Source organism: Eptesicus fuscus, chromosome 4 (genome assembly GCF_027574615.1).
Source record: "Eptesicus fuscus isolate TK198812 chromosome 4, DD_ASM_mEF_20220401, whole genome shotgun sequence".
Lineage (NCBI taxonomy): Eukaryota > Metazoa > Chordata > Mammalia > Chiroptera > Vespertilionidae > Eptesicus > Eptesicus fuscus.
The window spans coordinates 36,687,422-36,715,329 of NC_072476.1; the positions used below are offsets into that span (position 1 = coordinate 36,687,422).

The 27,908-nt window shown below is 46.4% G+C and overlaps 1 protein-coding gene across 5 annotated transcripts in view; it reads left to right on the top strand.

Moving 5' to 3' along the window:
- The window catches only part of ALDH7A1 (aldehyde dehydrogenase 7 family member A1), a 61,379-nt gene extending 42,181 nt beyond the window's left edge, over positions 1-19,198 (top strand). The window contains exons 18-19 of one of the 5 annotated variants that reach the window (XM_054714944.1): positions 584-640; positions 19,180-19,198. In XM_054714944.1, coding sequence (XP_054570919.1) covers positions 584-638 — 55 coding nt within the window. In that variant the 3' untranslated portion in view covers positions 639-640; positions 19,180-19,198. Of the gene's footprint in view, positions 1-583; positions 754-2,793; positions 3,058-5,123; positions 5,143-16,090; positions 16,154-19,179 lie in introns of those variants that run through there. The other 4 variants (XM_054714942.1, XM_054714943.1, XM_028145162.2 and 1 more) reach the window with 4 other exon arrangements.
- The last annotated feature ends 8,710 nt before the right edge of the window (positions 19,199-27,908 follow it).

Genomic DNA, 27,908 nt, shown 5'->3' on the forward strand with positions numbered 1-27,908 from the left:
TGCGTTTGAGATCTAAAGCAGAAAACACTTAACTGTGGCCTTTTGGGAGCCCATTTAATGGGACTCTTTTCCTCTTAGGAGAAATGAGATGATTGCCAGATAACTGACAAACGGGGACACTTTTATTTTCTAAATTATTATAGTTCTTACTTTTTATCACAATGGGAATATCTGTGTTTTTCCTGCTAATTCAATACGTTATTGAATTCAATACACGTTATTGAGAGAGAGAGAAAAAAGATTGTTATAGTCCCCATATTCTCATGCTTTGAAAATGAATAACATGTATGCTGTGTGTTTTTCCAGACTTTTGTGTTCCTCCTCTTTTATTCTTTTATAAAACTTGATTCATAGTAGGATTGTTTTGATATTTTCTTCACTATCCTGTAATTTGGACATTTCACATTGTTAATATATACTGTAGATCAGCTACATTTTTTTTTCAATTTTTTTTATTAAGGTATTATATGTGTACATATCTTACCATTGATCAGCTACATTTTTTAAAGGCATAAAAATATTCTATATCATGTACATGCTTTCCTTCATTTAATTTTGTTCATTTTTTTTTTTCCCTTCTTAGTACCATCAACTACAGTAAGGACCTTCCGCTGGCCCAAGGAATCAAGTTTCAGTAAAGGTGCTTTAAATTGACATTACTTCAAGTCTTCTAGGTTTTCTTGCAGCTCTGTCTTCTGAAGAAGACAAAGAAATTGAGATTTTCCCTGAATAAATGCATCCTTTTGAGTATGACAGTGGCTAATCCTTTATGCCTCCGAGGTCCTGACTAAATCAAGAGACTCATTTAAAAAAACAAAATTGTCATGGAATAGCCATATTTAGTATAAGACAGGAAAATGGATTTTTATGTTCCTAGTAGTTACAATTTTTTTTAAAGTTTATGATTATAATTTAGAAAAAATAGTACATGCCAGTGTAGGAATTTGGAGAAACAGAACATAAAAAATTTAAATCTTCTCGGTAGCTGCAGGAACATCTGAGCAGGTAAAGAATTTTCGGGTGAGTCTTTTTTTGTTTTGTTGATTTTTTACAGAGAGGAAGGGAGAGGGATAGAGAGTTAGAACCATCGATGAGAGAGAAACATCGATCAGCTGCCTCCTGCACACCCCCTACTGGGGATGTGCCCGCAACCAAGGTACATGCCCTTGACCGGAATCGAACCTGGGACCTTTCAGTCCGCAGGCCGACGCTCTATCCACTGAGCCAAACCGGTTAGGGCTCGGGTGAGTCTTGATTCGCATCTTCTAGCCTGTGATGGAACGAAGGTGTGTCTTTGTGTATGGGGACCATGGCACCGTACCTGTGGAATGACTAAGGTGATCATCATCATTGCGACTTCTCTTCTCTCGGTGGCTTGAGTCACCACAGGAGAGGTTTGTGGGGAGGACGTAGCCATCACTCCTGCCCTGGAGCCGGCACCGGCCGTGCAGAGTGCTATAGAGAGCGAGTGTGGATTTCTTCTGCAGCCTCAGGCCATCCTCATTAGCTGGTAGGCTTCTGCGGTGCCCTCTGTGGTTGCTCTCGGGGAATGACCGCCTGTGTGGCAGCACGCGTCTCGTGGACTCAGCAGTGTGCACTTGCTCTTTGCCGAGAGTCGCTCCCTTCTCTGGGGAAGCCTCCCAGGAGCCCTCGGGGTTCTGTCCAGGCCCCCGTGGAGCTTGAATGGCTCCTGCAGTTCTGTCTTCCCGGCGATCTGTGCTCCGTTGCTCTCCTGCCAGATCGGACTGGGCAGATGGCTTTGAGGATGACATTTGTAGATGACCTGATGCATTTTCACAGCTGGCGCAGAGTTTGGGGTTATGACAGAGAAGCAAGCAAATAGAAAAAAATAAGCAATTGTAAATTTATCCGGAAAGGAAAGTTACTGTGTGACCGGTGTTCACCTAGATATGTTGTTATCAGCCTTGAATATGAATCCAGCCAAATGCTGATGATAGGCCATTTGAGACCATGTTGGCGGGAAGAAGTTAGGGGTGAGGAGATTAGAGAGGCAAATAGTTCTTCATGTTCCATAGTGGAAAATCAGTAATACCTAAAATTAGAAAAGAAAGAGATAGCAACTTGGTCTTATAAAAATAGGGAAGTGAATTCCGAAAGAATCATTGCTTCAGGGAAGGGCATTATGGGGGTGGGGCATGGCGACAGGATAGAGTGCTGTTTTTCATAACTAGTCCTATAGAGATATTTCACTCTTTAAATCAGGACAACGCATAACTGAATAAAAATTAACATCACAAAAAAAAAAGCAAATGAATCTGGTACTTGGAATCCTGCGTTTCCAGACCCCCTCCCCGACCCCACTCACAGCACACACCTGCACACTTGTCTTCCCCCGTTGTTGAACAAGGGGCTCTTTTTTAATATCTCATAAGGTGATCCTCCCAAAAGCCTAATTTCCTTCCATTTTTAACATTTAAAACAGACTAGATTATTCTGTATTGATACACTTACACTTTTTAATACAAGTGGTTGCTTATGAAAATTGTGCAATGTGGGCATTTACTTTAAACATCTTGCTGTGCTTTCTTCTTGTGTCAGTGTTAGGTATTCTAGCTCTGTCTTATTTACTGACTAATGCTGACTGAAGAAAGTAAAGCACTATTAAAACAGTAGATGATTTTTGTTTTGTGAAATTGATATTTAATGAAAATATTTTCTATATTCTGTTCCTCTCCCCCAGCATAGTATTTCTAAACAAGCATCCCAAACCAAAAGTAGTATCAGTGTTTGTTTTAATTAGAAATGTTTACATTATAATTTCTCTTTAATTAGGTATTTAAGGAGGCTCTTCATCCTCCTGTGTATCTACAAAGCCATGAAGTTGTATCCAATGTGGAATAATGAATATCCAGTGCATGGTTGGGCGGGGGGTTGGGGAGATGGGGGAGCTGGGGACTGGCAGCTCTAATCTGAGGTGTAGAAGTCACGTTAAACTGACTCTGAAAACTTTCTTTGAAACGAATCCATCATTTTTCTACATATTTCTATCAACAAGGACATTTGTCATAATGTTTATTAAAAAAACTTTACTTTTCAGTTGGTTCTCTTTGTTCTTTGACCTAACGAATGAAAGTTGCTCATAAGTGTCTTCAACCACAGAAGTTAAATTGTGTATTTGTATGTGTTTTCCCGGCCATGTATCTGAGTGCTTGCTTTGCTAGGAATCCTGTACCGCTGACTACAGTTACTTTGAGCCCTGGCTGACTCTCCTGCCCCTCCCTGCCTGCATCTGGCGCTGTGGCCCTCCTGCCAGTTCCCAGCCCACACTGTGGATAGGAGGAGCTTGTGGTCAGCATGCCAACTTCTGCTTAGGATTTTGCTGTATGTCTCCAGTCCCTGGAGAGCATCCAATCGGCTGGTCCTAGGATCCTGGCTCTGGTCCTATAGGAAGCGGGTAGAAGACTTGGTCATTTTGGCTTTGCTTTGGGGAGGGAAGCACTCCTGACGAAGACTTCACACAATGGTGATGAGGCAGTTTTCTCAAAGCAAACAGGGGTGTCTGCCACCGCAGAACATTCTCGGGGGCATCTCTGTCCCTGGGAACGCCGAAGGGTCCGAGAGGGGTCAGTGTCCTTGCTCTTCTGTTCTAGCCTGGCCGCTTTCAAACCTTTTCCGGTTGGCGTCTCTCAAACAAGGTGGCCAACAGGGAAGCTGGTTTCTATTTCAGTATTTCCAGGCAAGGACATGCATGTACATTCACTTTCCTGAGGCCCCCTGTACCCCATTGTCTTACACCTGGCTTGGCCCTTGTTTATCCTGTCCCCCTGCTTTATTTTATCTGCCTGATTGCTGTAGACATTTGTACTGATACCATTTCTGCCTTTCTACCCCCCTCCATACTCAGCACCCCTTCCTCATCACCATTTCTTAGTCTTAAAGGCTTCCTGGAGGATGTGTGAAGAGGGTCGGTGACAGGCCATTATTTCCAGTCCCAGAAACTTGATACATTTTGATGTATCCAATTTTGGGAGTTTTCATTTAATGAAATCTGTTGATTGTTTTTCCAACTTAAGTTAAAAAGTTAGGTTACTAATATTTCTCTCTGCTTACTTTTTAAAGTGTATTTTTAAAGAAGTGATATGTGTGTGTATGCAGCTAAACATTCAGATGGGGCGAGAATGCTTCTAGCGAACAATGGTAGCTCCTGTTCCCTCCCAGGTCCACCCTCAGTTCCCACTTAAAGCCACCCTCACCTTCTCTGCTGTTGTTGACCTCCATATTTCTAAATAATAAGCTCATTCTGCTATTTTTTCAGTTCGTCAACATAGATACTGTCTGTTGACTTGTGGCTTATTACCACATCCCCAAACATAAACCTTCTCTTACCTCTAATCTGTGAATATCACAGCTTTTGGTTAAATCTATAGTCATCATTTAATTATTGTGAATATGCAAAGACAAGACAAGCCCAATCATGCCTTAAAAACACACCTACTTTCTTGTCTAACCTTTTATTTTCCCCGGAATTAATAATTGCCCTTATGGCTTACTTTGTTCTGTATCTTTTTAACGTCGTCAAATACAGCATAAGACTCACCATTTTAAAGTGTGTAGTTTAGAGACAGTAAAGCATCAAACAGACTTTCAAATTACAGGGGGAAAGTTAGGGAGAGGTGGGGGAGATATGAAATCAAACGAAGGACTTGTATGCATGCATATAAGCATAAACAATGGACGCAAAACTCTGGGGGGTGAGGGCATGTATGGGGGTGGGGGGGGGGGGTAATGGTAAGATATGTACACATATAATACCTCAATAAAAAAATGTAAAAAAAATAAAGTGTGTAGTTTAGTGGCATTTAGTACATTCTCGAGTTGTGCAACCATCACCACTTCCTAGTGAAGCATAGTAATCCCTCCTTTGGAAACTGCTATTTGAACTACTCTGTTATTCTTAGACAGTCTCTTATTCTGTAGGTCAACTCTGTTATGTTTAGATAGTCCCTTATTCTGTAAAATAACTTTTAGTTTGAATAATAGAAAAAGATAAAAACTTAGCTGTCTGACCTTGCAAGCTAGCCATCTGACGTAACAGGCTAATACTGATACTGATAATAATTCCCATAATCTTATGCCAAGTATTGGTTCATTATATATTCAAGGTTACAAACTGTCTGGAACAATAACCTACACAGATCTCCTTGTGAAATCTGCAGACAAAGAAGCTCGAAAGGTAGAAATACGGAAAACTTCCTGGATGTGGTTGCTGAGAGATTTGGTTAATACCTCCCTCAGGGCCTGCACAAATAAAGACTCCTAATTAAATTGGCTCATTAAGGTGTCTCGTATCTATCTCGCTGATTTACGATACAACACTAGTTGTAGGATTTAAAAAAAAAATATTTTATTGACTTTCTACAGAGAGGAAGAGAGAGGGATAGAGAGTTAGAAACATCGATGAGAGAGGAACATCAATCAGCTGCCTCTTGCACACCCCCTACTGGGGATGTGCCCGCAACCAAGGTACATGCCCTTGACCGGAATCGAACCTGGGACCTTTCGACGCTCTATTCACTGAGCCAAACCGGTTTCGGCAGTTGTAGGATATTTTTATCACCCCAAAAGGAAACCCCATATCCAGTAAGCAGCCATTCCCCATTCTCCTGAATTCCTCGGTACCTAGCCACCACCAGTCTGCTTTCTGTTCTGGATTTACCTATTCTGGATATCTATAATAATGAAAGCGTAATATGCTAATTAGACCAGACATCCTTCCGGACAACCTTCCAGACGAAGCCGGGGCTGTGAGGGAAGCCGGTGCCAGCAGCCGGGGGAAGGAAGGCCTACTCTTGCACGAATTTTGTGCATCGGACCTCTAGTTTCATACAAATAGAATCTATTACTAATTATTTCCAAATGCCTGAATTATCTCTATAGCATGCCTATAATATTTTCCAATTGCTCATAATCAGTTTCAATTTTTATTTTACTTTTCCTGGAATCAAGTGCCCTTTGTCCTGTTTACTTCCATTGGACTGGCTGCTCACTAGGGCTACTGCACAAGTACCATCATGGACTTCTTTTGCTGCCCTTCCGTGTTAGAGTCCTGTGATTCCTTGGTAGTGTGTTTTCCTCCTTCTCTCACTCTTGCTGTAGCATATGCTGCAGAAACTTCCTGAGAATGGTTGTTTAGGAGCTAATTTTTGAAAAATCTAAAAGAAAGGACTTTTCCTCCACATTGAAGGGGAGATTGGATATAGGATCTGGATTTAAAATATACCGTGTTTTGTTGTTTTGGTTGCATTTGAAGGGCCCACAAATGTTTTGTGGTAGGGTTATTTTGGTCTTTAATCCATTGGAATTTGGAAATATGCTATAATTTGATCTAAATTTCCCCTTCAAATATTTAGTAATTCCCCCCACTCCAAATTTGACAAATGAATTTTCCTTTCCCCACTAAAGCCTCTTTTCACTGCATATTTATGGATACCAGGATTGTTTTGGGGGTTGTGTATTTGTGTGTGTGTGTGTGTGTGTATATATATACTGACACACATTAGATTGGTTTAATTCTTGTGGAGTTTTAAAATGTATATATATATTTGTATTGATTTTAGAGAGGAAGGGAAAGAGAGAGAGAGAAACTTCAATGATGAAAGATCATTGATTGGCTGCCTCCTGTACACCCCCTACTGGGGATTGGTCAATGCTCAACCACTGAGCACACTGGCCAGGCTTCTTGTTGGCATTTAAATTTCCTTTATTATGTTTGTTTTCAAGTCCTACGTGTATTACCTATGTGGCCTTCAGAAAGTGACCTAACCTCTTTGAACTTCGTTTTGTTAGCTGTAACAGTTTGCTTTGTAAGCTGCAGACACCAATCTGCCTTTAGCAAAACTTGGAAAGCATGCTGCTCAGACTCATTTTGCTCCTTCCTCCGCATCCATTCACTAATATTCTCTCTCCTGCTGCGTCCTCTGGGGCTGACCTCTGGACCGGTTCACCTTTGTGTTCTGGCTTTTAATTTTTTGGCCAGTGGTCAGAAATCAGAGCAGACAGAGGTCGGGATATTCGTTTCCCCACCCTCTCCCTGCCAGCCCTAGGAGTTATTGTCAATGGTTTTACTCCTTTTTCTACCATCACAGACCTGCCAGGTGTCCCCTCTCCCACAGCGACACGGGGCTCCACCAACACCATTGCCCTCAGTCGGCAAGTGCAAATGGCATTCTGTTAGCACTTCCTGGTTCACCACTTCCCTCCTTGATTCCTTACCTCCGGGAGTCCAGCTAGGTAGGGGAAGTACTCAGCTGTCTGGTCAGGACACCTAGACAAGTGCTAGAATGAGTGAACGTCAACCATTTTTAGGCTTTTTGTTTCTTGACTCAAAATGAAAATTTTGCAACAGCAGGCAGTTGGCCTAGCATGGGTCATTTAGTTGTCCTTTGGCTTGGGGGGAGCAGGACAGCTGGATGCATAGTCCTAATGCTGAAATCGAGGGAGGAGAGTTCCCTCGATTGGGAAATCTGAGCGATACAGGAAAGAAATATGGATGCTGGTCAGTAAAATGGTGCATTGCAATTGTAAAGAGTACAGAGAAAAATTATAAAAGTAACAGTGCTTAGCACATGGTAAGGGCTCAGTATTGACAATTGTTATTAGGGTGTTTTTCATATTTTCCTAAATGAAATTTAGGAGCATTTTTCAGGTTTTTGAAAAGGAAAGTTCTTTGGAATTTTTATCATAATCACCTTAAATTTATAAATAAACTAGAGGCCCAGTGCACGAGATTAGTGCACTCAAGGGGGTCCCTCAGCCTGGCCTGCACCCTCTCACAGTCCAGGAGCTCTCTGGGGATGTCCAGCTGACGGCAGAGCAGGCCTAAGCCGTCAGTCAGACATCCTTAGTTATGGTGCGGAGGCGGGAGAAGCTTCCGCCACCACAGCGGCGCTCACCAGCCATGAGCCCAGCTTCTGGCTGAGCAGTGCTCCCCCAGGTGGAGCACCGCGTTGAGTGTCTGCCCCCTGGTGGTCAGTGCCCGTCATAGCAACTGGTGGTTCTGCTCTCCAGTCAATTTGCACATTAGCCTTTTATTATATAGGATTAGGAAAGAACTAATTTATAGTACTTAGATATTTTTATCTAGTTATTTGATTTGTTCACATATGTATACTTTTTTGCAAAATTCTATAGTTTATTTCCTGCAGTGTCTTAACAACCTTTAAGTTTATTTCTATATATTTTATGATTTTAGTAAATAAATGGGATTTCCCTCTCTTTTTGTGTAAGTTATTGAAGAGGCCATTTATTTTTCCCAAGGTATATTAGGTTTGAAAATAGAAACACGGATCCTACAACGACTCAGCCATTTGCTGGTTGAAGGTCTTTAGAAATCTGGCCAGGTTTCGGTTATAATCAAAGTGTCTTTACAGTGTTGACCTGTGGGTGGCACTGTTGGTCAGAACAAATGACTGCCAGGGGCGTGTGTGTGTGTGTGTGTGTGTGTGTGTGTGTGTGTGTGTTTTGTGTTGACGCTGGTATCCAGGAGGTCACCATGGAAAAGGTTTTCTATTCAGACTGAGGTGCTAAACTCGACCCACACTTTTATGAGCTGCTTTCCATTCCAGCACTGTTGGTAATCTGCCTTCCCTCTTTTCCCTGTGACAACTACACAGATCACCGGAGCTTCAGGTGATTACTCTTCTTGGGTAAACCACAAGCCCCAAAATGTTAAAGAGAAGAAACAGTGTTTGGCTGTAAGTGCAAATTAGTGTCTTTTAAATTAAGAAACATAGTTTTATTTTCCATGTACTCCCCCACGGGACATATTACTTGTCTTGCTTACACTTACATGATACTACATTCCAGGCATTTTTCAAAGCATTTGACAAATATAAACCCACATAATACTTGTAACAACTCTCCGAGGTAAGAAACATTGTGATCCTCATTTTATTAGTGAGGAAACAGGTACAGAGAAGTTAAGTAACTTTCCCGAAGTCACACAGCAGGTAAGCAATGGGGCTGAAATTGGAACTCAAGCACTCTGGCTCCAGAGTTAGTGCTCTGGTGATATGAATTGCCTGAAATTGTGGGATTCTCATAATGCCCTTTTCTGTCTGTCCCTCTTAATTGCTGACCCTTTTATGATTTTTTTGGTAATGTTCTTTATTTTTCATTTTGACATAATCAAAAAATTGCAAGTACAGTACAGATAATTTTCCCTCTATGTGAGAGACTATGCTGCTGACCTGATGCCCCATCACCCCAAATACTTGAGTGTATAATTCCCATAAACAAGAGCATTTTCCTAGATGACTACAATACAGACATCAAAAAGGAAATTATTGATATGTTACCAACATATAATTCTCAGGTCCTATTCAACTTTTGCCACTTGTCCCTGTCATGTTCCTTCTAGCAAAAGGAGCTGTGTTGTCCTGCCTCCTTAGTTTCCTTTCGTCATCTTGCCTTTTGTGACCTTGACGCTTTTGAAATTACAGGCCACTATTTGGTAGAATGGCCTTCAACATGGTGTTTCCTGGTGATTAGATTCAGGCTGTGCATCTTGGGTAGTACAGTCACAGAAGCGATGCTGTGGTCCCCTCACTGCATCCCGTCGGGGGCACATGATTGTGATCTCATTACTGAGGATGTTTGTTGGGGAGCACATGAGACTTTGTTGAAACGTTTGTAAGGTGGACATCCCGAGAAAAGGGAAGTGTGTGGAAGGCCGCCTGCCCTGTTTATTGGAATTCTGACTTAGGGGAGACTTGGGTGGGGGGGGCGATGGCGGCACCCCTAATTATTCCTTGACCTTTCCAAACAAGACTGCATGTGCAGACCCCTGGGTGTTTACTGGAATCCTTATGCTTAATCCCTGGATGCCACAATGTAAACACATGTGTCCTCACAAGATGGCTCACCCTACTGATTGTATCTAAAGATAAAAACTACAATAAAGGCCAATGAGGCAGGCAATCGAGGCTGCCTGGCTTCTTCAGCCAGGCCATCCCTTAGCCCTCCCCCCACAGTGTAAACTGAGTTGGAGTAATCTGTTCACCTGTCATTCAGGGCCTGCTGGTCAGCTCTAACAGATGTTAACATTGACCTCGATGAGGGTGTTGTCTGCCAGCGTTCATCGTAAAATATTCCCCCTTGTAAATTCATGTATTTTGTGGGGAGGTCCTTCAAAATTACCTCCAAGTCTTGTTCCCCATCAGACTTTCTATTCACCTACTTGCATGTCCTTACAGTTCCCTGCTTGATCCAATAGGTGTAATTCCTTTATTACATTACTTATTTTGATGCTTCAAGTTTTGGTGTCTCTGATAGGCCAGTAGGATTCCCTTCACATTGGCCTCTGTGTCCTTTGGGTGTGTCCCCATTCTCTGAGCACTTCCTTACTTTCTGGAACAAGCTGTTCTAGGTCCTTCATGTCCTTTCCCTGTCCCAGCCCTGGATCAGCCATTTCTCCAAGGAGCCCTCCTTCCTTTCAGTCAGGAGTCATATTTAGAAGCTCAGGTCTGGTGTAGACATGCCTGTGGACATAAGGACATCACTGCTCCCAGGTCCTTCCCATGGACGGGGCTGGTAATACATGTGCACACACAGGTGCACCATCTGCTTATATTGACAACCACGAGTTCACATCAACACTTCCACGTTCAGTCCAACGTCACAACGTTCATTTCAGTTCCCCCCTTGCAGTATTTTCAACTCGTCCCCGAGAGTAAGAAACCTACCTCCTATTACCCTTGATGCGTTTTCTCGTTGGTGAAACCAACCTCCCACCTCTGGGTGCTGGTCCGTCCCCCACATGGATGTTTTCCTCACCCGACTCAGGCGCGGACACTCATGCGCAGCTGCCCCTCTGGGACAGCCTCCTCCCCCATCTAGTGGCTTTAAGACTGAGCTGTTCAGAAAGAAAAGGAACTGCTGGCCTTGCCTTAACCCTTTGCACTCGCTTGCTTTTTTCTCGAGCTGCTACCGATGCTAACCGTGTGGAGTCACACTCGACATCCGAGTGCAAAAATGCAGAATTTTGAGTCAGCGTCAAAATGGCACTTGGCTGCCCCCCTCCTGCCTACCTGCCGGTGAGCAGGGACGCCTGGGCTTCAGCGGGTGCCCGAGGTGGCGCAGGCCTGGGAGCGAATGCCCGTGTCCTAGGACAGCACTGCTCCCAGTGGGCTGGGCTCCTGGGGAAGTCCTGCCTCTTGGTGCCTTGGCTCCCTCATGTATAGAAGGAATGGACCGGACCAAATCCGAAGTGCAAAGCTAGTGGGGCCCGGGCCAAAATGGGTCCAAGTACTCATTTGGGGGCTAGTATTTTAAAAAATCAAAATTTCTTTAGGTGGGAGCTATGCTCTTCAATTGGCCACAGGTAGGCCACAGCTCAGATGGTCACATTTCTTTCCCACACTCCCTTCCAGCCCAGGGATTCTACAGCTATATTCTTTAGGTTCTGAGGAGTTAGTCTAGCCTCAAACTACCCCGTTTTTCACTAAGGACAGTGTTGTGTGTGTTTTTTTCTTTTCTTTTAAATATGTTTTTATTGATATTTTTAGGGAGAGAGTAAGGGGGTGGGGGAGAGAAACATTGATGTGAGAGAGAAACATCAATTGGCAGGGCACCGAACCCATAACCTGGGCATGTGCCCTGACTGGGAATCAAACTGGTGACCTTTTGGTGCACCGGGACGCTCAACCAACTGAGCCACACCAACCAACCAGGGCAAGGACAGTGTTTCTAACAGGAAGAGTGAAACAGTTTATAGACTTCCAGTTAGGGCCCTGGTATTACTTTTTTTAAAAAAAAAAAACACCTATATATTGATTTCAGAGAGGAAGGGAGAGAGAGAGAGAGAGAACATCAGTGATGAGAGATAATCATTGATCAGGTGCCTCCTGCTTGTCCCCCACTGGGGATCAAGTCTGCAACCGAGGCATGTGCCATGACCAGGAATTGAACTGGGATCTCCTTGGTTCAAAGATCGACACTCAACCACTGAGCCACACCAGCCGGACAGGGCCCTGGTATTATCTAGAATATTATTCCAGCCCTAACCGGTTTTGCTCAGTGGATAGAGCATCAGCCTGCGAACTGAGGGGTCCCAGGTTCAATTCCGGTCAAGGGCATGTACCTTGGTTGCGGGCACATCCCCAGTGGGGGGTGTGCAGGAGGCAGCTGATTAATGTTTCTCTCTCATCGATGTTTCTAACTCTATCCCTCTCCCTTCCTCTCTGTAAAAAATCAATAAAATATATTAAAAAAAATATTATTCCAGCTGCTCTAACAAAGACGGCAAAGAATAACAGTTAAACAAGATAGTTTCTCCCTCTGATTTAACAGTCCAGGGATAAAAAGTCCAGGGTGAACTGGTGACGCCTGGTGTCAAGGCCTCAGGCCTCCATGCGCTGCGTAGGGTAACGATGGCCAATGGCCACCACACAGTTCAGCTTGCGGAGGGCACTCTTCCATTCAGGGGTGTCACTCAGGAGTTGTACACTCACTTCACGCTGGCGGGACTTAGTCACGCAGCATGTACAGCCGAATGAGAGGTCCTTCTTGGGAGTCATGTATCTAGTCAAAACGTGGGTGTTCTGTTATGTTGAGAGAGGACAGAATGGATATTTGAAGGAAATTAGCAGCTTCCACCACAGCTTTTGTTAAAAACACTTGCCTCGCTCACTGTCTGGAATATCCTCTGTTGCGTGTCACTTTCTTTTCAAGAGGACATTTCATTAGTACACGACAGTCACCGTAAACACCTTTGATGAAAGGTAGTTATATTGCAGTAATTCTGAAAAATGGTTCCCCGGGGATGCTCTGCTGGCTAGACACACACAAATATCTCTGCCCTCTGCCCTTGTACCCACACTCTCTGATGGAGCTGATTGCAGACTCGCTCAGTTTGCTATGCCTGTGGGCCAACGTGTACTTTTGAGACACCGCCAGGGACTTGGCATGCCCTCTTTGCCAAGTATCGAAGGTTTGCCAGGCCTCTGATTTTGAGGGTATTTCCGTGCTGCGGGAGCGCCAGGGACTGTCCGGGTGGCCGAGGCCTCTCCACGTGGTCCCTCATCCTCCAGGAAGGCAGCCTCGGCTCGCTCGCTCGCATGATGGTGGAAAGGTTACCAGCAGCAAGAAAAGTGCTGCACGTCATTTTACTTCCCTCATGCTATCTGATAATCTGCCAATTAGGAATTCTTTTAGATTCTACTATCATTCCCCAGGGTTATCCTCATTCATCCCTTAGTAAAAAAAAATAGAAGTAATCTTCCAAAAGCAGCCAATCAGGGAAATGTCCAAGTTGCTTGGACAGAGTGGGAGGTGGAAGAGATGAGTTTGGACTCGTGGGACCTCGGGAGGAGGTGGAGTTGGCCAAGGTGGGCCGGAAACCTTGTGGGCAGGGAGTGGCTATGGGAGAAGGAAGAGCTGGTGGAACGGAGGTGGGAAACGGGGCGTGAGGCTAGCAACCAGTGCAGGAGCTTCCTTCAGCGTCCCCTCTGGGCTCTGCTTGCCGCTCTCTGGCTCAGCGGATTCTTCATCTATGGCATCAGGGCTGTCGGAGGAGCTGGACTCACTTCCTGCCTCTGGGCCAGGTAGCACTGGCGAAGTCACATGTCTTCCAAGACCCAGTGACCGCTTCTGTACAAAGGGAGTAATCCTCCTACCATGCGTCCCTTCCCAACACTTGTGAAATACAAATGCAACATCGAGTGTGAAAACTTTCTGTGTGGAGAATAACAGACAGGAGCTATTATGGACAGACTCCCTGCTGTCTGTGTGCAGCTGGTCTAGTGTCCCGGAGGCACTGATTGAGTTGAGAAAGGCTCACAGGTCTGGACCAGTGGGAGTCACCCCTGATTCAAAGGTCATCCCTTCAAGCAAACAGAGTCAAGTGGAGGCCACAGAGTCCGGGTGGGAGGGGTTAGACTCCTGTTCAGCAGGGGCAGGGCCTGGGCTTTCAGAGTAGACACCTTTCTGGAGAGGCAGAGTAGGAGATTGTCAGGTGTCAGGTATATAATCAGAGAAACACCTGAGGCTGGGCCCCTGGAGGTGTGTTGGGTCTCCAGGCTGCCTTTGAAGGAAGGAGCCCAGGAAGTCCCAGCCCAGGGCTTTTGACAGAGACCCAAGAACCATGGCAAGGACTGGTTTTGTCTTGGATTGCAGGAAGCCAAATAGCCATCCCACTGAATCTCTCTCAGCTTTAGACCTGGTTTGAGCTGGTGAACTCACATTCAAATTGCTTGGCTTTCTGCCCTGGCCAGTGTGGCTTTGTTGGTTGAGTGTTAACCCATGCACCAAGAGGTTGCCGGTTTGATTCCCAGTCAGAGCACGTACCTGGGTTGCAGGCTTGATCCCCAATAGGGGGCATGCAGGAGGCAGCTGGTCAATGGTTTTCTCTAATCAATGTTTCTCTCTCTCTCTCTCTCTCTCTCTCTTTCTGAAGCAGGAATTTTAGGGGCTCGTAGGCAGGCTTAGGGATTTTTTAGAATTGGAGTCCATAGAAAAGGCATGGGGCTGCAGACTGGGAGAAGGTACATTTCCATAACACAAGGAAGCCAGGTGCAGTTACATCTCCATAAGACAAGGGAGCAGCAACAGTTGCATTTACATAAGACAAGGGAACTGGAAGTAGCCAAGAAAGGTCTATATGTACAAAATAAAGAGAAGGAAGCCCTTCATTCAGGAGAGGAAGAAAGCCCAAAGGGAATAGGGAAACAATAAGGAAGGAGGGGGGAGAACCTCACCTGTCCCATATGAGGTTGGACCTTTGAGCCCAGGAGTTACTATAGTAACCAGTCTAAGGGTATAGTGACCAATCAGAAGGGATATCAGGCACCAGGATCTGCAGCTTTTATAAGCCGTTGGGAAGAGGAACCCAGTGGGACTTTTCCCCCTCTCAACGTGGGAGTCCATTCCGTGGGACTCTTCCCTCTCCCCATGTGGGAGTCTGTACTTGTTCTTCAATAAATCCCCACCTTTGCTATACCACTTTCTGTCCGTGGATTCATTCTTCGATTCCGGCGGACAAAGAATCCGGGTTCCAGTCCAAAAATTCGCTATCACTTCCCTTCCTTTCTCTAAATTCAATAAAAGCATATTAAAAAACAAAACAAATGGCTTGGCTTTCAGCTGTGAATAATCCCCTGGGTGGAGTAAGGAGACATTTTCTCCTATTTAGTGTGTCGTTCGAGTGTGCTACTGACACGGGGACTTTTGACTGTGGGGTAGGAAGGTGAGCTTCGCTCACAGTCTCAGACAGTGCCTCTGAGGAGCTGTGCCTGTGTCCTTTTTGGGGTCTAGACGATACATTGCCTTATCTTTTCCGGGGATAGTATGAGGGGACAGTGTCTCAGGGAGGCACTCTGCTCTAGTTTATGCTGCAATTGAGAGAATCAGATGTTAATTTTATACTACATCTCTCAATATTAACTGATAGATCCTCCCTTCCCCCAACTGATGGACGGAGTATGACGTAAACTCCACCTGTAGCCAGACATTCCTGAACACCTTATATGGACTGTACTTTGAACCACCAATCAGCACCTGCCATATACCCTAAACCCCCAATTCCTAAATCCCTAGGCCCCTAACCATGTACCTTACATGAAACCACCAATCAGTGTGTGCTGAGTGCCCTAAGCCCCGTCCCCTCTTTTCCTCCTCTTAAAAGGCACTCTCACCCCGGCAAGCTCGCTCTCTCTCTCTCTCTCTCTCTCTCTCTCTCTCTCTCTCTCTCCCTCCCCCTCTCTCCCCTCTGTTTCATCTTTCATTAACAGCTTTCATTTTTAAAATATAGCAAATGCTTGTAAGAACAATCAAGATGATTCATTGAAGATTGAGTGTTATCTTACTTGAGATTTTTCTTACTTGCTGCAAGGTAATGACCTGTTCCGGCTTAAAGCATTAGGCATGGCATGATCATTGCCGTGTTTCCCTGGTGTTTTAATTCCAGACTCCGGATACCCAAAGCAGTGATCAGATGATTTTAAACCTCTTAAGTTGGTGGTGGTGGTGGTGGGGGGGGGGGGGAACCTCTAAAGAAGAAGTGCCAAGGATTTCTCTGTAGCTTCTGGACAGGAGGCCCTGCTGCAATGACTCAAATTTTTATTCCCCTCGACAGACCAAGATGTTTCCTCACCGCTGCCTTCTCAGCCTTAGCCTCTAAGTAAACAGCAAACCCTTCTAGCATTTCCTGTGAACAAAGGTAAGCTCAGGGCCTCCAGCCTCCTTCCCCATTTGTATGTTTTGACCTCTGCGGGATCACACTGCCTCCAGAAAGCACAGGGCCCGGCTGGCTGCAGCTGGATCAGCCTCCCCAGGAACTCGCCCAGTGCCTCCCAGACCTTTCACACCATAGAGATTTCACAGCCTGTGTGCCTCCACGGTCCTGCGGCTTCATAAATAACCTAGTCAGCCTCCGCGTCCCCCCACACCCCCAACAGGATGCCCCTCTGTGAAACGCTTTCTCTGAAGTAGGGAAGGCCTCATTGTGCCCTCCGTTACCTAAACCACTTGAAGGGCTTGCATTTTTAGTAGCTCTGAGAAACAAAAGGGGCCTTGTAACCGGACAAACATCGCCTCCAGCGGAGTTCCTCTGGCTGACCTTGGTCATTAAGCAGCTCAGTGCCAGTGGCCTGGGCTCCTCCTCACACCGTCACCACGGATATGCTGTGCACTGCACTTTGGGGCTATAATTGGACTCCAAGGTCTATTTCTGCTTTATTTCTTTTTCTTGTGTGTCTCCCTTAATAACAAAGAAGTTTTTTATGACCATTCTCACCACAAAGTAAAATTCACTTTTCCCTCTTTTTGCGCCCCCCCCCCCCCCCCCCCCCCCCCGTGGTTAAATGTCTGTTTCCCTCCCTAAATGAAAGCCCTATGAGGTCAGAACCTTGTCTAGATGATTCAAGTTCTCCATCTCTTCTGCATCTAGTGAGATGCCTGGCACATAGTATGGGATCAGTAAGTGTTTGTTGAATAAGCAGATAAGTGGATGCTTTGTGGAGGTTTTGGCTTCTTTTTGTTTGTGTCTGGGAGGAAAAAAAAATTTCCTTAAGTTCTTTGACTGGGACCTGTGGATTAAACTGGAAAAAAAATTAATAGGAAAAAAAGAATACAAATTTATTTGATGTTGCTATTTTGTATGCACACAGAGTTCTTCATAAAAAATGAAGATCCAAAGAAGTGGTTAAGCTTGGGGGCTTACACACCATTTGAACAAAGGGTTAAAAATTGTGGAGAAATACAAGACAAAGGAAAGGGGTTTGGGCTAGGAGTGGTAAATTGTGGGAAGTAAATATATGGGGGAGCTAATGGAAGCTAAGGGGTATCTGCGGGGAAGCACGGGACTTGGTTGCAATGTCTGTAAGGAGGATTCTCTGAAAGGTCGGGGGCCACTGAGGGGACCCTGCTGAAGGCGGCAGCCCCTGCCTTGACTTTTCCAAACAAGTCCCATCCCCCGGGTGTTTTGCTGGAATCTCTATGTTTAGTCTGTAAAGACCTGACCTTGTAGAAGCATATACTTTCTCAAGGAGACTTTACCCTGCTGATATTATTTACAAGTTAATTTGAGTTCAGGCTGTTGTTACAATAAAAGCCAATGACGCCCTAGCTGGTTTGGCTCGGTGGATAGAGCATCGGCCTGTGGACTGAAGGGTCCCAGGTTCGATTCCGGTCAAGGGCACATGCCCAGGTTTTGGGCTCGATCCCCAGTGGGGGGCGTGCAGGAGGCAGCCAATCAATGATTCTCTCTCAACATTGATGTTTCTATCTCTCCCTCTTCCTTCCTCTCTGAAATCAATAATATATATATTAAAAAAAGCCAATGAGGCAGGTGAACAGGACTGCTTTTACTACTGAAGTAAACGAGTCCCTTAGCCCTCTCTTTCACAGAAACCTGTGTCGGAGTAATCTGCTCATCGGCGCTCAGGGTCTGCTGGTCAGCCCCGACAGTCATCTACTGAGGTTCAGTTTCTGGAGCCTCATGGCAGCGCCCTCTCCACCTCTGGTGACGAAGCTTACTTACTCTCTTTCAGACACGACAGAGGGGCTCCTTTACAGGGGAGGTTTAGGTCCTGTTTTTAGCACAAGGTGGGAGAGCAGAGAGCTTTTTCTCTGTTGTGTTTGGCTCAAAATGATCCTTATGCCGAAGAGGCACATTTTGGGGCAGCATATTGGGATCTCCTTCATGTGTTTGGTAGAATTTGGTTGTGGTAGAGACGGCTCACTTACTGTTCCAACATGCACCCTCTCCCTCTGACAGTGGGCGCGTGGCTGCCTGGAATAAAGACAACCTGTGAGTCTCCGTGCGGAGAGGTGTGGCCAGGGGATAAAGTAGGCTGGCTTCCCGAGGGCTTCCAGGTAGACCTTCCTGCCCTGGATGGCCTACCCCTACGGTCTTCTGAGACAGACATAACCTTCTATCTTGTTTATGCTGTTGTGACTTTGGTGTTTTGCTTATTACTTGCACCTAAACCTAATCATAATTAGGTATGTGGGTTTACCATTTGCATATATGAGGACCAAGGAGAGATTGGGAGTAGAAATCTAAGTCTGGCTGGGATGCCCATAAAAAATGTTAATTAGAGGTCTTCAGCATCTCTGACAGCCTCGGCTGAGGTTATTTTCTTTGCTAATTTATTTCATATCCATCCACTCACAAGTGTGGAATATGCCCTCTTTTTCCACCTTACCCCTTGGCCTAGAAATATTAACAAGCAATTAGTGCATTAAAATGTTGATATAGTTAATGTATCAGTTAGGCCAAAAATATCTGCACCTGAAACTGGCAGCAATGCATAAATATTACCAGGAACAAAATATTGCATATATAAAACAATGGCAGAAAAATGGACATTTTTAAAATGAGTAATTTGTAGATAAAGAAAATAAGGCTCAGAGAGTTGAGATTATTGTGTACAGAGCTGGGAACTGTGGAGTCATCCTGGGAACCTGGGTCTGGCAGGAGCTGAAACCTATGATCTTTCCATCAAGGCTCCCTGTCCCTCCCTCCTTGGTCACGTTTGGGAGAGAGAGAGTACACACTGCAGGGATGAGACTCTCTCTCTGGAGCCCTTGGGAAGCCTGGAGCTTCTGTATCGTTACGTGGCTCTTTGGAATTAAAAAAGCATTTCAGCATGTTGTTAACATGAACATTCATCTTTTTTTTTTTTAATGTAAAAATAACCTACTTTCTTATTATGAACACAGGGCATTGAAAAAAACACACCAACAACTTGAAAATACAGGTAGACAAAAAAAAGAAGAAGAAGAAGAAATTTGGCAGCCACATCTCACCAACCAGAGACAAGCACTGTTAGCACTTGGAGTATAGACTTACCTCTGTGTGCTCAGTTACTTAAATGTTTACCAAGCAGGCACTGTACTGAGTGTTGGGAGACTGGAGGACAAGCAGACACGGTCCTTGTCCTGGGTCTAGAGAAGGACAAAGTCAATAAACAAGTAGATCAACAAATACATTGACTACAAATTGTGATATTTAAAGCCAAGTATCTTATTGAATGATTTTATTTATTTTTATTTTTTTAAAGTGTATTTTTATTGATTTCAGAGAGGAAGGGAGAGGGAGAGAGAGATAGAAACATCAATGATGAGAGAGAATCATTGATCGGCTGCCTCCTGCACGCCTCCCACTGGGGATCGAGCCTGCAACCCTGGGCACGTGCCCTTGACTGGAATCGAACCCGGGACCCTCCGGTCCACAGGCCAACGCTCTATCCACTGAGCCAAACTAGTTAGGGCGATTTTATTATTTTAAAAATGTATTTTTTATTGATTTCAGAGAGGAAGGGAGAGAGAGAGAGAGAGATAGAAACATCAATGATGAGAGAGAATCATTGATCCGCTGCCTCCTGCATGCCCCACACTGGAGATGGAGCCCACAACCTGGGCATATGCCCTGACTGGGAATGAACCGTGACTTCCTGGTTCATAGGTTGACGCTCAACCACTGAGCCACACTGACCGGGCAAGTAACTTGTCTTTCTTAATCATCAAGACATATATATTGAGTCCATAGTCCTTTTGATGCACAAGTGTCATTACCCAGGTAACCTTGCCTGTTTCTTGTTCTCTCACTGCCTTTATAAGCCAGAGAACTAGACTCTCTATTTCTACCAATATAATATAGCTTAGGGGAAAAACCCTACCACTTCTCTGTATATGCATCTATGAAAGTAGTTTCCCTGAGACTGGGTAAAAAATTTATAAATGGGCATTTTTCTAACAGGAAAGATTCTTTTGGTAAAAAAGGAAAGAGGTTTATTTAGGTGCTGTTCACCTGAGAAAATGGGGGACTCTTGTCCAAAGCACATTCCCGCATGTCAATGCAGGCAGACATTTTTATAAGGAGGGAGAGGGGAAGCAGAACAAAGAGATCAGGGGGAGGGGGTTTAAACTGTTCTCTATGTCCATTTCAATAAGGACCTCAAAGCAGGCCACGAGATGTTCTGGTGTGCATCATCGTGGTCTTTGTCACCCTGGTTCTGCACTCGGTCACACTGTTACTGCATCGCCTGCAGACTTGTGAGTCCTTGCCCCCCTTGCAGGTAATGGCACTGAACTTGGCCAAAACCTCACTGTTGGTAAGTCACAGAAGAACAATCTGAATCTAGAGAGCATGGTACCCGAATCCATGCCCTCAACACTTGCAAACTTTGCCTTTGAGCTCACAAATTTACCATCTTCAGTAGAGCATCCCTTCTCCCAGAACTCCTGCGAATATCACTGCCCCTTGCCTGGGCTGAGTCTGATCTGAAAATGTAGAGTTCTTGTCGTTCTAATGGATGAGTGGCACGCATTTCCACAGACTTGATATTGTAGGGGAGGAGGAACTTTTCCTCTACCTTCTTAGGTTCTTCGGGCCGTGAATTAAATGGACAAAAGGCAGATTAACAGGAGAAAGTGTATTTAGATTGTGTTGATGTTAATAATTTTATACATACGAGGGACTTCACAGTAAAAAGGTGAAACCCCTAAGAAGCAGTTATATTCGGAGGATTATATAGCCAACTGCGTAGGAGAAAGGGAGGGGAGAAAACACTTCTGGGAAAACAGATGACCTTCAGGGAAGATAAATGGTCCCTAGGGGACAGGTGGAGGTATGCTAGTCCTGACAATGTCTGTGTGGGTGTGATTAGATTGGAGTTCTTCTCAGAGAGATTTATGACAATGGAGCTTTTCTGGGAGGCTCTGCTTCTAGGTAGATAAGGAATTTCAGGGACTCAAATGCCTTCAACTCAAAGTAATTCTTGGACCAAAATGGCATATGTTGGGATGTCATAGTGTGGTCCTTTTAGTATGCCTGACTGAGTACTAAGTTTTCAAGGGACCTAATGTATATGAAGACAATCTTACTGGTAAGCAAATCCCTCGTAGGGAGGTTTCATCTTTGTGGAGGTAAAGTGTGGACGTTCCTGTGGGGACAGAAGGTAGGTGTCCAGTCTGGGGAGGCTGGCTGGCGGGAGTGGCTGCTGCCGATGGCACAAGGTCAGGGGAGGTGCACAGGGCAGGCTCTGAGAGGCCGGGGCAGTAGGAGGGAGGGCAGAGAGACAGCTCAAGGCTGGACAGTGCATGATGCATGCTCCCCTGGGGATACGTCACATTGCCAGGAAACTGACACGTTCGGGAACTTGTACGAGGTCTTCTGAGGAAACTGATGGAGGTAGTGGTGTCCAGGGACCAGCACCGACAGACACAGAAGTGGCAACACAGGCACGAGGAAGGAAAAAAATGGGGACAGTAAACCTGTTAAACAGAAAAATACATTCTTCTTGAGCAAAAACTAAATACTAAAAATGCATGTGTTGGTTAATTTTGCATCCAGTTGGCTGGGCTAAGGGATGCCAAGCTACCTGGTACATATTTCTGGGTGTGTCCTGAAGGTGTCTTGGGAAGAGATGCACATTTGAATCAGTGGACTGAGTGAAGATCACCCTCCCGGGTGTGGTGGGCATCCAGGCGATGGGGCCAAACAGAACAAACAGGGTAGAGGCAGAATGAGACTGCTCTCTCGGAGCTGTGACAGCCTCTTCTCCTGCCCCTGGACCCTGGTTCTCAGGCCTTTGGGCCCGACCGTACCACCGCTGGCTTCCTGGTTCTCTAGTCGTGCAGACGGTCCATTATGGGATTTAACCTCCATAACGTGTAAGCCAGTTCCCATGATAAATCTCCTCATCCTATGGTCTGTTACTTTGGAAAACTCGAATGCAATGCACTGGGCCATATAGGATGCCGTACTAAATTCCAAAGGGAACAATATCAGTCAGATTATGTTATCGGACCATAATTGCCAATAACATTAGAAATCCGTAACCGAAGAAAACCTTAAACAGTTTCGATGTTGGAAACCAAATAACATCACTGAAGAAACTTTAGATTTAGAAAGAACTCATCAATTTAAAAAGAGCCTCAAGTTAAGGATTTGGAACCGAGTGACAGGAGAGGCGAGGCATCACAGATGTGCACCCTCAGGGACTGAGGCGAGGTTAACCCAAACCCCGGAGATGCAGGGAGGCCAAAGCGGTCAGGCGGGTGTGGACACTGGAACCGGCCTGTTGCTGGAGAATTCTGGGGCCTGGCTTTCAGTATTTGACCTCCAGTAATGCTGCGACGTCTTTAATGAGCATGTGCACATCGAGATGCTTGGAATGTCCACACTTTTCTTCAAGGACATGTTTTGTGAATTACCACTTGGGTGGCCCTCAGGCTCCTGGGATGGTTCCGGTTTGGGCCTGCTGTCCCGGCGAAATTATTAATGGCACCATCTTTTACTCCTTGAAGTGTCATGGTGTGGATGAGAAATGATGCCATTACCCTCATGGTCAGTCACCACTTAAGTTGGCCATGACCTGGAGGTGTTGCTATTTTGAGATGAGTAATGTATTTGTAAAATTATTAATTTTTAAATGTATTTTTTATTGATTTCAGAGAGGAAGGGAGAGGGAGAGAAAGATAGAAACATTAATGAATGATGAGAGAGAATCATTGATCAGCTGCCTCCTGCACGGCCCCTGCTGGGGATTGAGCCCACAACCCAGGCATGTGCCCTTGACTGGAATCCAACCTGGGACCCTTCAGTCCGCAGTCTGACGCTCTATCCACTGAGCCAAACCAGCGAGGGCTGTTTGTAAAATTATTATTACGGTTTTGTTTTGGTAGTTGTTTTGTTCTGAAGTAGTTGCTTCATTATTGCCATTTTGATTGATTTGTTCCTCTCCTTTAATTCTTTGTTATCCAGCTTCCCCTCCCCATGGGAGAAGTGGAATGGCGGGCAAGCTGTGAGGGACTTTGTCTCCCCAAATGGAGTAAGTTCAAACCAAGTTTGAGCCCTCTTTCTGTGAGGCCACCTCCCTGCTGTGAGGCCGGCTTCCTGCTTCAGTGCATTTTCCTTTCTGAGCCAGAAGAGAACACAGCTTAAGATTCTCAACACTAAGTTCCACCAAGAAACGTCTTTTCTTTGATGTGGATGCAGTCTGTGTGCATTTCACCCAGGTGCAGAAGAACTGCGAGGGTTACAAAGTGGAACAGACTGACCTGATCCATCATCCAGCGCGAGAGCCTCCCTGTTCTTGGAGCCGACAGTGTAGTGGTTTTGAGGACCCCTGCCTCCGGTTTGGGACCACAGACACTGCCGTATCTCCGGAGATGTCCTCGGTCTGTGGTCTGCCTGAGACCGGCACCACTGAGGTCACATCAGTGGAAATGTCGGCTTGAAATGTGCGCTGGCATCCCTCAACGAACATTCCTACTCATGCCCTGTATTCATGAGGGTGTAGACCATTAATCACTCTGGAATAGGCATAACCAGTGTATTGTGCGAACCGTGAGGGCCAGACCTGGTCATGACCTCGGAGCGAAGGAGAAACCTGGGGCGGCCTGAAGGGTGGTGCAGGCCTGACCCGGCTGCATGCAACGTTGCTTCCTCTCTGTCTTATAACGCATGGCCTTGGAATTTGCTTGCAGTGAGCGTTCCTTTGCATTCCTAAAGCTCCTCATGATTTACAGCCAGAGCCAGTTTGGGTTTAACGATTTTACTCTGTTGTGAGTGAGTGACGTTAGGTTCCCACACCCACCACCAGGAATTGTCATTTTAGAGATCTGAGGGGAGTTCAGAATCTGTTTCCACAAACATCTGTCTTCCTAGGACTTAGCGGTGGGCATTCCATGGGCCGCACTGTTTCGGAGAGGGGGGCGGGGGGGGGGGGGAGCCAATGCCTTTAGTCCCATTGCCAGTTAATCCCTGGGAAGCTGGCATTGCGGGCTGGAAGGGCCGGTCAGGGAGTGCCTCCTCGGGCTGGGCCTGAGGTCTCAGGACGGTCAGGTTCAGGGAGAAGGGCAGACAGAGCCGTTCTGTAGGGCAGGCCCGCGTTTCTCCACGGCCAGGGTCACCCAGGGAGCAGCGTGCGTGACAACCTGGAAGGCCGGTGGAGCTTAAATACTTGGGAAGAAGAGCCGCTAACGCTTCAGGTGCTCCACCCAGGAGCAGCGTCCTGTCCCAGCGGATTCACCCAGGTCTCATCCAGGGACTGCTGTGTCTAGTTACCCTGCTTGGTGCTGGATTCATCATTGGTGCCAAGTACCAAGAACTAATATTATGAAACATGAAACAAAAGTGTTTATGGGATCCTGAATCCTTCATGGAAACCAAGGTCATGGGAGGAAAAACCATGTTCAATGCTTGTTCATTTGCTCACCCCAGCGGCGAGGTTTAGACGTGTGTGTGTGTGTGTGTGTGTGTGTGTGTGTGTGTGTGTGAAGAACAGCCCCGTGGGAGCGCCCACATTTGAAAGGAAGCAGAAGCGTCTAAAGCAAGTTCCTTTCCGTCAGTCCCGGCTGCGTGGCCTCCAGAAAATGACTCGACTTCGCTGTCTCAGCCCCGGTTTGTGGAGCTGGAAGCAGAGGGCGGGAGGGACATATTTGGTCCTCTATAAACGTCATGGGTTGACTTATTAATATTTACCCAAAGTCTTTTATAGTCTTCCTGGCAGGACCCGAACAAAAGACTATAAAAATATTGATTTAGAAGTAGACACACCTCCCACTTTTCCAGGAAGATCATGTTCCCGGTTCTGTGCATCTACCTCGGTCGCAGGTGTGGCCATGTGGGAACACTGACTTGGCGGCCTTTCACACAAATCTAGTCAAGCCATGACGCTTGTTCATTTCAGAGAAAACGCAGCTCTTGGTGCCACTATCCTTTTATAGTTTTATGCCCTTTTATAGCTTTTATGCCATTTCATATTCATCCCCACTTCCCCAGCCAGCATTTAGCAAACTTTTAACCTGCATTTAGGCTCCATGTGAAGATGGAAGAATCTAGTTCTGATTGGACCCTGTCATGTTCTTTCCTTCGCTGGTGGAATCAGGGGAGGGTGTGTTTCCAGATCCTTCCTCCGGAGACTGTCACTTGATGTAAAGTGTGGATTCCCACCCAATTTAACACTCCGCCCTCAGAAGGAGAATGCATCGGTGGCTCAGGAAGGTTTGCAGTGGCTCCGATGATCACCAAATTCATCTCACCTTCGGAGACCTGTTTTTGTATCATTTGGTCTTTGAAATTAATCATTATTCCTGACACTGAAAGTACAAGGGAAAAGATCAGGAGGCCTGGGTGGGCTCAAGCCCCTCAGAGAGCCCATCTTATAAAACTTCATCCTAAAATCCATTTGGGCAATAGGACCAATACCGTCATGAGCCTGCAAGATAGACCTGCCTTGAGCTGAATTTCATGGTGCAGCGTTAGAGAAAATAGTGTTTGAGGAGACCATCAATATCGTATTCTACTCACCGATCCTTCGGAAGGATGGGGAATACAATGGAAAATCTCTCTGAAGGTTCCCAAGAGTTAAAAGCAATGACAGCTAAAGGATGTGTATGCTGACCCAAAGCTTAGCCTTTTCTTTACGAGATGGCCAGTAGGATTCTGCGCAGCGGGAGGCATTGGAGCCCGGATGGAGACCAAGTTCCTGGGTTCCAGCCCGAGAGGTGACTGTTGTACAGGGAGACGCGGGTAGAAGTCACCTTGTGTTTAACTGCAAGTTAATTCCTCTCTCTCCTTGTTATTTAATTTTCTTTCCTCCAGGGTGACTTCAGGATTTACGTAGCATTTTATTCAGTTCAGCAGCCACTTGGCTTTGCTTGTGCCATCAGTGCTCGCCTTCAATTTCCCTCTGTCAGTAAACGCCCTTTCTGGAACAACAGTCTGGCAAACAAATGGAGTCACAATATGCTGGTGTGTAAAGCCGACAGCACAGCACACCCTCCGCTGGATTTACCCAGGTCACCTGTGTCAGGGCCCCAGCATCACCGTGTGGCTGCTGTTCTGGTCTCTTAGTTTATCAAGAAATGGCTTCATTTCCCACGGGTGACTTTACCTCTTGAACGGAAATCTGCCACAGCCTTAAAAACGAGGGGGGGTGCCGTGGAGGACATGCAGATGGCCCAGGCACCACCGTTCTCTCCTGAAACAGCAGCGCGATCTAATGCCAAGCCGTCTAGAGATTCACCCTCCCCTCCCCCAGCTGACCGGCTCTGACTGATTCATCACTGACCGTCACGAGCCGTCACTAAATAAATAGCATTTGAACAGGTCCAATGCTGATGGGGAGGCAGAATGGAACTTGTGAATCTCTCTCTCTCTCTCTCTCTCTCTCTCTCTCTCTCTTTCTCTCATTCTCTGGAAGTGCAGCCGGAAGGGCTCGAGTCCTGGCTCTGCACTCAATCTGAAACAACCCATTGAAATTTTAATCTTTGAATAGAGAATACATGTCGAAGATCATGACGTTGGTTCTGGGTGCACCCGCACGGACTTCCCTGCACCGGGCTGCCCTGGCGGAGTGCCTGACCCGCACCTCCCTCCTTGGGGAAGGGGTGGAGGTGGGCAAGCTGGGCCTCAGGGCGGGTCTGCAGCAGGGCAGGACGCCTCCTGGGTGCTCTCCTGTTTACAGAGGACACCCAGGGCCTCCTGGGCAGGGCTGGAGGGCGGGGGCCCCTCCAACTCCTGGGGCCACCAGGGCTCGTCGGGCAGGGTGGTGGCAGAGTGTGCAAGTCCCCAGACCCCTGGGAGGGCTGTCACCTCCCACCCCGAATGAACCCCTGGGGTTGGGGGCTGCGCACAGAGAGGAAAAGCGAGTCCGCTGCCCCTTTCCGCCGCTCCTTGATCACTAAGGCCAAGCACCTGCCCAACACCTGGGCGCGAGGGATGCTGGGAACGCCTGGAGGGGGCGGCGGGGCGTGCGGTGGGTGCAGGCGGGCTCCACGCAGCGTGCGGAGGTCGCGGTGCGCCGCGGTGGACACCACGCAGGTGCGACGTTGATCTCTTCCCTGTCAGGTAAGGACGAGAACACCTTCCTGTGTATGGAGTGTGTTGCGTCGGGTTAGACAGAACAGAGTTGCGTTTCTTGTCTGAGTTCACGTGTGTCTAGAAGGGAGTGGATGGCAGCCGCGTCGCCAGCTGCTCAGCTTTATCCCTTAGCCCCACGTCCAGACTCCGCTTCGCTCCTGCCGAGATCCTTGCCGTGTTGTTGCCAGCGTCTCCCGGTTACACTGGGCGCACACAGGGCATCAGCAGGAGCCGCGAGGCTGCGGGGAAGACGGGATTGCGTCTTCCTGTTTGCTCCCTGAGAACTTCTTGAATTCCTCCTGTTCCACTGCGTGCCACCTTTTTCTCACGTCTTCACCTCCACGTCTTCACCTCGGCAAAGACGGCAATGGTGGGGGATTCCCGTAGCAGCAGCTGAACCCAATTTGCAGTTTTCCCCGCATTGGCAGGCCCGGCCTTCTTGGGCCCGCTCTGTGGCATCAGCCCACCTGGTGCCCCTCCTGAGCTTCCAAGCTTTAACCCTTTCTTTTTCTTTTTTAAAAATATATTTTATTGATTTTTTACAGAGAGGAAGGGAGAGGGATAGAGAGTTAGAAAC